The sequence below is a fragment of the Rhincodon typus genome, chromosome 31 (genome assembly GCF_021869965.1).
Source record: "Rhincodon typus isolate 14 chromosome 31, sRhiTyp1.1, whole genome shotgun sequence".
Taxonomy (NCBI): domain Eukaryota; kingdom Metazoa; phylum Chordata; class Chondrichthyes; order Orectolobiformes; family Rhincodontidae; genus Rhincodon; species Rhincodon typus.
In genome coordinates, this window is record NC_063362.1 from 21,408,154 (window position 1) to 21,421,016 (window position 12,863).

The 12,863-nt window shown below is 42.5% G+C and overlaps 1 protein-coding gene across 1 annotated transcript in view; it reads left to right on the forward strand.

Annotated features, from left to right (window-relative positions):
- Nucleotides 1–2,745: 2,745 nt before the first annotated feature.
- fam131c (family with sequence similarity 131 member C) overlaps nucleotides 2,746–12,863 on the forward strand; it is a 47,641-nt gene continuing 37,523 nt past the window's right edge. The window contains exon 1 of the mRNA XM_048615120.1: nucleotides 2,746–2,770. Within this exon, the coding sequence (XP_048471077.1) occupies nucleotides 2,749–2,770 (22 nt within the window). The 5' untranslated portion in view covers nucleotides 2,746–2,748. The remainder of the gene's footprint in view (nucleotides 2,771–12,863) is intronic.

Below are 12,863 nucleotides of genomic sequence, written 5' to 3' on the forward strand. Positions count from 1 at the left end.
CAGACCCGAAACATCAGCTTTCCTGCTCCTCTGATGCTGCTTGGCCTGCTGTGTTCATCCAGCTCTACACCTTGTTATCTCAGATTCTCCAGCATCGGCAGTTCCTACTATCTCTTCTCTTTCACAAAATTTTGTTGATTCTACCTGACTATATTGACTTTTTAAAGCGCCCTACTACAATGTCTTTAATCATAAATTCTAACATTTCCTCTATGACAGACTAACTGGCGTGTAGTCAGCAAAATTCTGTCTCAACTTTTTGAATAAAGAAGCTACGTTCAATATTTTCCAATCTAATGGGACCTTCCGCAAATCTCGAGAAATTTGCAAAATAAAAACCAACATCAAATATCTCACTAGCAACTTCTTTTATCCCCATAGGATGAAGTCCATTAGGACCTGGGGATTTTTTGTCACTTCACAGCTCCAATAATTTGCTCAGTATCACTTCCATATTTTTAAATTTGATTGTAACTCCCTTGAGTCGCTCTTTTCCTTGCAGTTTCTGGCTTACTGCTATTTCTAGGATGTTAAATGCATTCTTCATAGTGAAGACTGATGAAAAATACTTACTCAATTCACCTGCCATCTCCTTATTTTCCATTATTAATTCCCAGACTCACTTTCCATGCTGCCAATGCTCGTTTTGTTAACTCTTTCCTTTTGTGAACACTTATAAAAACTATTATTATCTGTTTTTAACATTTCTAGCTAACTTACTCTTCTACTCTAATTTTCCCACCTTTGTTAATCTTTTTGTCATTCTTTGCTTTTTTTTAAACATTCTGTCTAATCTTCAGAAATGCCAGCTAACTTTGTGCAATTAAATGCTTTTCCTGTCAATTTAATATTTTCTTTACCTTTTCAAGTTAACTGCAGATATTTTCTCCTCCCCTTGGGATTGTTCTTGCTCACTGGAGTGCACCTATCCTGTACTATCCCTTTAAATCTCTGCCACTGCATCTTTATTGACTTATCCTTTAACCAAATTTGCTAGTTGACTTTAGCTAGCTCTGCTTTTGTGCGCTTGCAATCACTCTTATTTAAGATGCTATTCCTAGTCTTGCACTCCCACTTGTACGATACTTCTGAAGTTAAGTGGTTTGCTAGTTTGAGTTCTAGAGTTTGGGTCTAGAACATCCCAACAGTACAGTCCACTTTCCCCATTACTGCTGCCAATGCCACACAAACTGGAAGCCACTTCTACCGCATCAGAAGTTGAACCACGCAATCGTTTCCCTAATCTTATTTACTATACAGCAATTTGCATGTGGCTCAGGTTAGTAATGCAGGGATGTAACCTCAGCCACAGGTCTGGGCAGGTGCCAATATAGATTCCAGTGACTCCAGGTGAGAAATTATGCCCAGTTAATTCTTTGGCTGTTTCAGTCAAAGACCCCATGCCATTGCTCCGTGAATGCCAGCAGAGTTCACCTGGCCCAAACCGATCCCTCAACCAACATTGCTAAAAATAAAATCAGCAGATTGTGCGATGAATTATCCAATCTCTATTTGCGGGATCTTGTTGAACACAAAATGTCATGTTTCTGCACAGTCACAAAGTCAACTGAATTCAAATATTTGATTGGCTGTAATTACAAATGGTTTGGGGTTATGACGGGCACAATGTAAGTGGAAATTCTATTGTTCCTGAAGCTCAGGGTCTTGGCTCATTTTCTTGACCAAGGTGTGCATCAGCTCCAATCCACCAATTGAATTCCAAAAGCCGTCCTGTGCTGCTCTGTTCAGAGAGAAAACCCTTTTAACAAAACCAGGTCATTTTAGTCATGAACATGTTGCTGTTTTGGCGGGGGGTTGCTGTGCTCCAATTGACTGCCATGTTTCCTACATTACAACAGCAGACTACCTTTCTAAAGTATTTCATTGGCTACAAAAACATGATGGGCCATCCTGAGCTTGTGAAAAGTGCTAGAGAAATGCAATTTTGTTTTATTTGTTCACACAAGTTGCGGGCATCAATAGCAAGACCAGTATTTATTAGCCGATTGCTGCTTGTCAATGGCAGAGAGATCTCAAGGATTTATAAGGTGAGCTATTTGCTGCAAAATCCCAGTTTCTGACCTGCTTTTGCAGCCATAGGATTTACTCGATTGATCAGTGGTGACCCCAAGATACTAATGGTCACGGATTCCTGATGGTAATGCTGTTGACTGGTAAGAGAAGGTGGACAGACTCTTTCTAAGGCATTCCATCCCCAGGATGTGATGGAAGATTTTCCTTCGGCTTCTAGTTCAGTAGCTGTACGTCACATCTTTTTTTGAGGAGCAAGGGGGCACTTTTCAAAGGCAATTATTGAATTGATGGTTGTTTTGTTAGGATTGTGCCATTATCATCCTGCTGACCCAACCAATCTGACCGCTGAAAAAGGTGTTGCAACAGGTTGGTTTATGAATCGATGAGGATGATAGTCAATACAAACAAGAGCTAGATCCAACCAAGAGCCTGGTGGTGAAGGGGTTAATGTCTAGATGCAGCAAGAGTGACAGCTTGGTGTTCCTGTCCCTGTATGTTTGTGGCTGTGTGTTTCTCTGGTTTCGTTTCAGCTCAGGAGTGCAGAGATGGCCCTCTGAGATTGATACCATCGACGTCAAAACCAGCTGCCTCAGCAAGCATTGTGTTCAGGTACTCTGGGCAAGACCGTACAATCCGAAAAAAAAACACCCCGACATGTTGCATTTTTTTAAAGATAGCAGAGGATAGCCCGTGCTCCTGCCTTCACTGCTTATTATGGGTTGCTGCGTTTCCAGAGGTGAGTCTGCATTGTGAAAAATAACCACTTACTCTCGAATCAGACTACACCTCTTGTTGTCTGCTTGCATTCATCTCTCTAGCTGTGGTGTTAAATAGCTGTCCTGAAATTGCAAGGCGACACTGTTCTATATGGCGGATTAGATCAATCTGGTTTGTTGTTACTATGGTTACACGTATCAATGGACCAGGACCTCACTGTCAGTATCAGGGCTTTGTTTGAGAGAGAGATGCACTGAGCACAGAGCAATAAGGCAAGGATGCTTAATGTTACACACAGGACAGGTTTATCAGAATATTCTAGAAAAGCACAGTCACATTTTCTGCGCTGGGCTTTTGAAATGTGTGGTATTTTAGTCTCCTGCCATTGTGGTCAAAGAGCTGTGAATCCTATCACCGTCCTTGATAACTGAATCAAATGTGATGCCAAGGGAGTGTATCAGCAATGACCATGAGCAGCTGGCATGCCTGGCATTTATGACCCATCCCAGCTTTCTGTAAGGCAAGCAATTTGATGTGATTTAGCAGCTTGCTAGTCCGCTGGATTTTGAACAGCCAAGGTGTCTGGGACTGGAGTCGCGTAGACAACAGGTCTGTTCCCTTGTGGGACATGAGTGAACAAGTTTGATTTTATAACGGCCTGACAAATTTTTTTATGAAGAAAGGTCCAGACCCGAAACGTCAGCTTTCCTGCTCCTCTGATGCTGCCTGGCCTGCTGTGTTCATCCACACCTTGTTATCTCAGACCCCAGCATCGGCAGTTCCTACTATCTCTGACAAATTTGTAATTGCTTTTACAGGTACGATGTATTTAAGCCCAGATTTTATAAACTAAACTCAAACTACAAAGTACAGTGGATGTCTAAAGTGATTTGAGCATTTCAGGTGCATAGATCTTTAAAATGTCATGAACAGGTAGAGAAAATAATGAAGAAAGATAATGTAATGCTGGCCTTTTTATCTAGAGGACTGGTATACAAAGATGCAGAAGTTATGCTGCAGTTATACAAAACCCTTGTTAGACCCCACATGAAATATTGTGAGCAGATTTGGGCACCACACTTTGAAACGATATATTGGCCTTGGGTGAATACAATGTAGGTTTACAGAATGATGCCAGGGCTTCAGGGGTTTAGGTTATGGGCAGAAATTATACAAATTAGGCCTATTTTCTCAAGTTTTTAGAAGGAGAAGGGGTGATCTGACCAAAGTCTTCAAGATATTAGCAGGAAAAGACAGTATAGATAAAGATAAATTATTTCCACTGGCTGGGGATTCTAGATTTAGGTGGCATAATCTAAGAATTAGGGCTGGACCCGTTCAGGAGAGATGTTAGGAAGCACTTTGACACACAAGAGCTGGTAGATGTTTGGAACTCTTTTCCATTAATGGCAGTGGATGCTGAATCCGTTGTTAGTTTTAAATGTGAGATAGATAAGTATTTGTTAAGCAAAAGTATTAAGGGATATGGCTTAAAGGCAGGATATGGAGTTAGGCCACAAATCAGCCATGATCCCATTGAACATTAGACCACGTTTGATGGGCTGAATGGCCCAATCCTGTTCCTATGTTCCGAAATGTTCAGATTGCCCCCATGATACCGGAACTCATGCCTTCTGCATTATTCATCGTTCATATGGCAGTTATTGGAAATTAATATTTGTTTGATAGTGCAGAGCTTTTGTATTGGTGGGAAAGCCAACATCCACACTGCATGAGATGAGAATGCTGATTGGTTAGTAAGTGGTGTCTGATTGGTAAAGATTTGTCATGGAGAGTATAACCATTAACGCTGATTGACAGTTAACAGCCAGGCTTTGATTACATTTTAGCATGGTGCAGCATGGTGACTCAGTGGTTAGCACTGCTGCCTCACAGTGCTAGGGACTTGGGGTCAATCCCACCCTTGGCGACTATCTGTGTGGAGTTTGTACATTCTCCCTGTGTCTGCATGGGTTTCCTCCCACAGTCCAAAGATGTACAGGTTAGGTGGATTGGCTATGCTAAAATTGCCCATCATGTACAGGAATGTGCAGGCTGGGTGGATTAGCCATAGGAAATGTAGGGTTACGGGGATAGGGCAGAGAGGTGGGCCTGGGTGGGATGCTCTTCAAAGGTTGGTGTGGACTTGATGGGCTGAATGGCCTGCTTCCACACTGTAGGAATTCTATGAAACTGGATAGTTGGCTCTGACTGGTTAGGGCATTGCTCTGAGAAATAAACAATTGAATGGCTGTGACCTACTTTATTGACTTGAAACAAGTGTAGTATGTATACATGTTCTTTCTGCCTGCATGAAGTGGTCTCATTTACATTTTAAACAAAGCTTGGCTGTTAACTGTCAATCAGCATTTAATGGGTGCAGTTTCAAGGCAATGCCTTGACCAGGCAAAGCCCAATCAGCACTCTCCTCTCAAGCAGTATTAATGCTGGTTTTCTCCTTGAATTGAATTGATGAGTACAAGATGAAAATCTTCGACTAAATTAGCCTTCTTTTCAGCAAGGCCTGGGAACAGGAAGGGAGAAATTTTGAAGCTGCAAGAGTCAGTAAAACAAAGGGTAATTAATCTGTGATTGAAATGAGTTGAAGAGGGAGAAGGTAGAGATAGGGAAGGGCAGGAAGAGTGAGCGAGTGAGAATAGAGGGAGAGAGAAAAGTGTGCGGAGAGAGAGAGATGGGGGTACAGGAGGTAAGGAGAGTGAGAGGAGGGAGGAGTAAAGGAGTGGGGAGGAGTAAGTAGGATGTAGGTAAGAGACGGAGTGAACTATAATCCACCTCATTAACTGTCAGTCTGCCATTTAACCGAAACTACAAAACAAGCTAGACATTAAGAATTCTTGACATGGAGGTCAGTGTAAGTAACTGGCGACTTTAGCTCACTGCATGCTCCAAAGGACCTCCATGTTGGACACTGGTCAATGTAAGAGGTGAGTCAAGAGAGAGACAGGAGGCAACCAAAGGTTAACACAAAATGGTAGACCATGGATAATCTTGAGGGAATATAGAAGGACAATATCATTGGAGGGAAAACGGGACAGAATCTTACAGAGGCCTGAGCAATGTGGGCTGTAGTGAGGTTTGTGACAGAATTGTGTGAGGTCCAATGAGGTCTGAATGGACATCAAACATACCTCAGTGCACTTTCTTTTCATCTGAGATAACAAGGTGTAGAGCTGGATGAACACAGAAGGCCAAGCAGCATCGGAGGAGCAGGAAGGCTGACGTTTCCGGTCTAGACCCTTCTTTTCATCTGTTTGGTGTCAAGACATGTTTCTTACCAGACAGTGGCAAGTTGCTGATGAAGGGGGATTATAACTTGTTAAATGCCTTATTAAAGCCACAATCCACCTCATTAATTGTCAGTCTACCATTTAACCAAAACTACGAAACAAGCTAGACATTGAGAATTCTTGACATGGAGGTCAGTGCACGTATCTGGCGACTTCAGCTCACTGCATGCTCCAAAGGACCTCCATGTTGGACACTGGGCACTGACATCTCAAGGCACACTCCGTGGGCACAGGCCACATCCAATATGTGCCAGCCTGTAAGAACCCTCATGACACAACTCTTTAAGAGAGGAAGAGGGAGAGTGGAGAACTACAGACCTGTTAACTTGATATCAGTAGTAGGGAAAATATCAGAATTGGTTGACAAAATTGGGCAAAATCAACATGGACTTATGACAAGAAAATCCTATTTGACAGACTTGGATTTTTAAGGATTTTTTTGTAATGCAGACAAATAGAAACCATCTCCGATCCACTTACAATACACTTCTGCAAGTCAATGGACCACTTCATGCTCCACCAGCAACTATCACTGGATGCTCACTACATCCTTGAAATTTATGTGACATCCTCTGGCTTTGATCTTTCAGTTGGTTTTGCAGCAAATAATTCTTCCTTTGCCAATCTGGCATTCTCATTTGAACTAGAATGTCATGCACCAGTACTCGCAAACACATCTTGTTCTCCCATTAATACCCTCGGGCTCACGATTGACAATGGCAGAGCTGAGTAAGTATATCTCCCTGTTATGGACCAGACCAAACCCCCTCAAAATATATTAAGAAGGTAGCCTAGACCCTAACTATTTCTTATTTTAAAGGTAACTGTAAGGTGCTGCATTCCAGATGCAATTCTATTGGTCAGACTACCAGGTTTGAAGCAAAACATGCTTTATTCAGATAATCTAGTTAAAATACAACAAAAGAAAGAATAAAGAAAAATTTGGCTTAGCTGTAACTTTATTGGAAAGCTTAACAGAATAATAGATTATTTAGCTACTAAATAGTAACTGTTCCAATATAGTAACATCCCATAAACACACCCTTGGCAAAAGGCAAATTCAGAAAACAGATGGTCTCATACGCAACTCCAGCAACCTAGCAGGCAAATAACATCAAGAGAACTCTGAGAGAGTGCAGCAGAGGGAGATGTACTGCAGCGACAGACACAGCAACAGCTGCTACCGAAAAACTCAGAAACTAAAAATCCCAAGGGTCTAGGCCCGAAACGTCAGCCTTCCTGCTCCTACGATGCTGCTTGGCCTGCTGTGTTCATCCAGCTCTACACCTTGTTATCTCAGATTTTCCAGCATCTGCAGTTCCTACTATCTCTGATACAACTAAAAATCTTGGTTCTGTGGGAGCTTGACCACACCATTCCAGCTGTTTGTATTGGTGCAACTTTTAAAAAAAACGCAAGGCCTCACAAGCTGTTTACTTTACAGGTTTTCAATAGACATAGAGCCAGAGAAAGATACAGCATGGAAACAAAACCTTTGGTCCAACTCGTCTGTGCCAACCAGCTATCCTAAATAAATCTAGTCCCAATTGCCAGCATTTGACCCATATCCCTTTAAACCCTTCCTATTCATATACAGATCCAGATGCCTTTTAAATGTTGTAATTGTACCAGCCTCTAACACGTCCTCTGGTAGCTCATTCCATACACACACCAGCCTCTGCATGAAATCTTCTTTTATATCTTCTTGGCACCTCTGTCTTAAATCTTTCCTTTAAAAAAAACAGGACAAAATAACCTCTTAAAGCCACCATATTGTCACATTCCACAAAATGCTGGATCAGTTGTTAACTTTAAATCTGAAATAGATGATTATTCATTAACCAGAGATATTCGGGGATATGGGCCAAAGACTGGTATATGAAGTTAAGTCGCAGATCAGCCATAATCGCATTAAATGGCAGAACAGGCGTGAGGGGCTGAATGGCCTACTCCTGTTCTTATGTTCCTAATTGAATGGGGCTCATATTTATTTAACGATGGCCTGTTGGAAAGTGTTTGGGGTGGTTTCAGGAAAAGATTCAACAATGACCTTCCTAGATCCAATGTCTTGCACACAATCACAGGCACAAACTATAAGGATTGGGAACGCAGAGGGGACGCTCACTGATGAATACTCATCTCAACAAGTTGAAAACAAGTGATGGTGAAGCCTCTTCAGGAAATCCCCAGTTATGTGCAGGACAAAAACCATTATCATACACTCGTGTCTAGAAAAGGCATGTAAGAAAGGCACTATTACAATAATCGGGGGGACTTCAACATGCAGGTGGACTGGGAAAATCAGGTTGGTAGCAGATCCCATGCAAAGGAATTTGTGCAATGTCTATGCGGTTTTTTTGGAGCAGCTTGTGGCAGACCCCACTAGGGAACAGGCAATTCTGGATTTGGTGATGTATAATGAGGCAGACTTGAGTCAGGAGCTTAAGGTGAAGGGACTCCGAGGGAGCAGTGACCATAAATGATAGAATTCACCTTGCAGTTTGAGAAGGAGAAGCTGGAATCAGAGGGAACGATATTATAATTGAGTGAAGATAACTACAAAGACATGAGGGAGGTGCTGGCCAGAGGTGATTGGAAGGGGAGCCTAGCAGGGAAGGAGGTGGAGCAGCAATGTCAGGGATTTCTGCAGGTAATTCAGGAGGCACAGCAGAAATTCATCCCAAGGAAGAGGAAAAAGAGTAAGGGGAGGATGAGGCAACCATGGGTGACAAGTCAGGGACAGCGTAAAAGCAAAAGAGAAAACAGATGATGTGGTGAAGACTATTGGGAAGCCTTTAAAAACCAGCAAAGGATAACTGAAAAAGCACCAAGGGGGGAAAAGGTAAAATATGAGAGTAACCTAGCTCGCATTATAAAAGAAGATTGCAAGAGTTTTTTAAGCTATCTAAAAGGTAAGATAGAGGCAAGAGTGGACATTGGACAGCTAGATAATGAGGCTGGAGCAATAGTAATGGGGAACAAAGAAATGGCAGAGGAACTGATTCAGTACTTAGCATCAGTGTGTTTACAGTGGAAGACACGAGTAGCATACCAGAACTTAAAGAGAGTCAGGGGCAGAGGCGAGTGTAGTGGCCATCACTAAGGAGAAGGTGCTGGGGAATCTAAAAGGTCTGAAGGTGGATAAATCACCCAAACCAGATGGATTACACCCCAGGGTTCTGAAGGAGATAGCTGAGAAGATTGTAGAGGAATTGGAGGTGATCTTTCAGGAATCACTGGAATCAGGGAGGGTCTCAGAGGACTGGAAAACGGCTAATGTAACACTGCTGTTTAAGAAGGGACGGAGGCTGAAGATGGGAAATTATAGGCCGGTAGCCTGACCTTAGTCATTGTTAAGATTTTAGAGGCCGTTATGAAGGATGAGATTGCAGAGTACTTGGAAGTGCATGGTAAAATAGGGCTGAGTCAGCACATCTTTGTCAACGGGAGGTCATGCCTGACATATCTGTTAGAATTCTTTGAGGAGATAATGAGCAAGTTAGACAAAGGAGAGCCAGTGGATGTGATCTATTTGGATTTCCAGAAGGCCTTTGACAAAGTGCCGCACACAAGGCTGTTAAATAAGGTAAGAGCCTGTGGTGTTAGGGCAAGGTACTGGCATGGACAGAGGATTAGCTGACTGGCAGAAGACAGATAGTGGGGTTGGCAGTTAGTGACTAGTGGGGCTCCACAGTATTCAGTGTTGGGACGACAACTATTCACGTTATACACTAATGAACTGGTCAAAGGAACTGAGGGCATTGTTGCTCGGTTTGCAGATGGCACTAGGTAGGTGGAGGGACAGGTAGTGTTGATGATGTGGGGAAGCTGCAGAAGGACTTGGACACATTAGGAGAGTGGGGAAAAAGTGGCAGATGGAGTGCAATGTGGGAATGTGTGAGGTTCTGCACTTTGGTAGGAAGAATAGAGGGAAAAGTCTTCTGAAATCTGAAGCTCAAAGGGACCTAAGTGTTTTAATTCAAGATTCTCTTAAGGTTAACATGCAGGTTCAGTTGGCAGTTAGGAAGGCAAATGCAATATTAGCATTCACTTCAAGGGGGCAAGAATACAAGAACAGAGATGTATTGCTGAGGCTGTATTAGGCTCTGGTCAGACTGCATTTTGACTATTGTGCGCAGATTTGGGCCCCATATTAAATGAAGGGTGTGCTGGTATTGGAGCGGGTCCTGAGATGGTTTACAAGAGGATGAAGGGCTTGTTATATGAGGAGTAGTTGAGGACTCTGGGTCAGTACTCAATGGAGTTTAGAAAGATGAGGGGTGATCTCATTGAAACTTACCGAATGTTGAGAAGTCTGGATAGAGTGGACGTGCAGATGTTTCCACTGGTGGGAGAAACTAGGAATGGAGGGCACAATGTGAAAGGACAACCCTTCAGAATTGAGATGAGGGGGAATTTCTTCAGCCAGAGGGTGGTGAATCTGTGAAACTCATTGCTGCAGAGGGCTGTGGAGGCCAAGTCATTGAGTGGCTTTAAGACAGAGATAGATAGGTTCTTGATTAGTTAAGGAATCAAGGGTTACGGGGAGAAAGCAGGAGAATAGAGTTGAGAAATATATTAGCTGTGGTCACATGGCGGAGCATGGGCCTAATAGCCTAATTCTGCCGCTATATCTTATGGCCTTATGGTCTAAATCTGAGAACGGTGTAATTAACCTCTTATTATCACAGGGAATGTCATGACCTGAGTATTAAACCACACAGAAAAGTTGCTGGCCAAGCCATCCTGTGTCTGACAGGCATTTATAGTGCCAAACCTCTTTCCTTCTTAGCGATTTTCAGTCACGTGACTGAAGACACCTGAGTCAGGGAGTAATTTGTGTGTGGGACCAGGGAGATTATACAATGCTGTGCCTGAGCTTTACTTTCTCCTTGGAGTGTGTTGCCAGTGTAATATTTATATTTTTTTAATTCATTCACAGGACGTTAGTTTTGTTGGTTAGACCAGCATTTATTGCCCAGATGGCAGTTAAGAATCAACCGCATGGCTGTTGGCCTGGAGTCACCTGTAAGCTGAACTGGGTAAGGATGGCAGATTTCTTTCCCTGAAGGAAATTGGTGAACCAGATGGGTTTTTACAAAATCAACAGTGGTCACATGGTTGCCATTGAGCTAACTTTTATTCCAGATTATTTTTGAATTCAACTTTCACCATTTGCCTTGGACCAATGTCCCCTCCAGGGGTTCTGGAATACTACTGCAGCAGCATTATCACCTTCCCTGAAATTTTGGCAGCTGGAATGCATTTTGAGAAATAAACTGAGAATGGATTCATGGAGCAAAGACAAAGGTGCAAACGTACAATGAAGACTGTGCCCTGCATTAACCAAGCACCAAACAATGATCGTCTACTTCTTGAATTGGATCGATGGCCTAGTGGTTTTGTCACTAGACTGTTAATCCAGAGACCCAGATAATGTTCTGGGAACCCGAGTTTGAATCCAGCCACTGCAGCTGGTGGAATTTGGATTCAATAAATCTGGAATTAAAAGTCTGATGATGACCATGAAATGATTGTTGGACAAACTCATCTGGTTTATTAATTCCTTTAGGGAAGGAAACTGCCATCCTTACCTGGTCTGGACTATATCCCATAGCAATGGAGTTGACTCTCAACTGCCCTCTGGGCAATTAGGGATGAGGAACAAATGTCTAGCCAGCAACACTCACATCCAATGAATAAATTTAAAAAATGAACTGCAGCACCTAAATGGTTGCTAACTGGTCTATGTGACTTTGGGGAACTAATGCCCAGTGTTTTGCCCAGTGCCAACAATGATGATTTGCCAGTTGGTGGAAATATTAAGATAGCTGTCACACGTGGATCATAAGATCATAAAAAAGGAGCATTCAGCCTACCAAACCTGCATTCTCATTCAATAAGATCATGGCTACTCCTACTGTGGTCAACTCAACTTGCCTATCTCTTCCTGCCTCTCCCATCACCACCACCTCACACACCATTGACAGCCTTGTAGATAAAACATTTGCCTAACCACATTCTATTGGGAAAGTGAGGGAAGTTAATCATTAACGTTACAAAACAAACAGAAAGTTTGCATTCTTCATCCATCATTTCCCTTTCTGTCCTTGGGATCAACGACTCTTTTGGTGAAACAGAAAAAAACTTTGATCAGAGATTAGCCCATACGTGGGCTGTGACTGACTCATTATAACAGTGCGAGATAATGCTGAATAGACAGTATGATTGCTACAACATTCAGCAGTTCATGTTCGCATCCTCGACAAAATGCAAGCGATTGTTTTGTCAGTTGAGACACCAGTGTCAAGGATACAATGACAAGATCTCACAGTCTATTGTAATGGATCGCTCCTAATCTTGAATGGACTGGGAGAGATTTAATAAATTAGCAAGTGGCAATTAGGTGGCTCCACACACTGCTTTTAAAAGCCTGTTGAATTCTGAAAGCTTGGGAAATTGGAACACAATGCGAGCTTCTATGGTTTCAATATCTCAAGAAGGAATACATTAAAGTAGGAGACAATATAATGAGTCTTTATTTCAACATGGCAAGGGTGCAAAGATGAGTAGGGTGGTGTGTTTGAACAAGAGAGGAAATTTCAGAGGATTATATAAAAACTAAAAGAACTGTGGATGCTGTAAATCAGGCACAAAAACAGAAGTTTCAGAGATAATAGGAACTGCAGATGCTGGAGAATCTGCGATAATAAGGTGTAGAGCTGGATGAACACAGCAGGCCAAGCAGCATCAGAGGAGCAGGAAAGCTGACGTTTCGGGCCTCGACCCTTCTTCAGAAAAGGG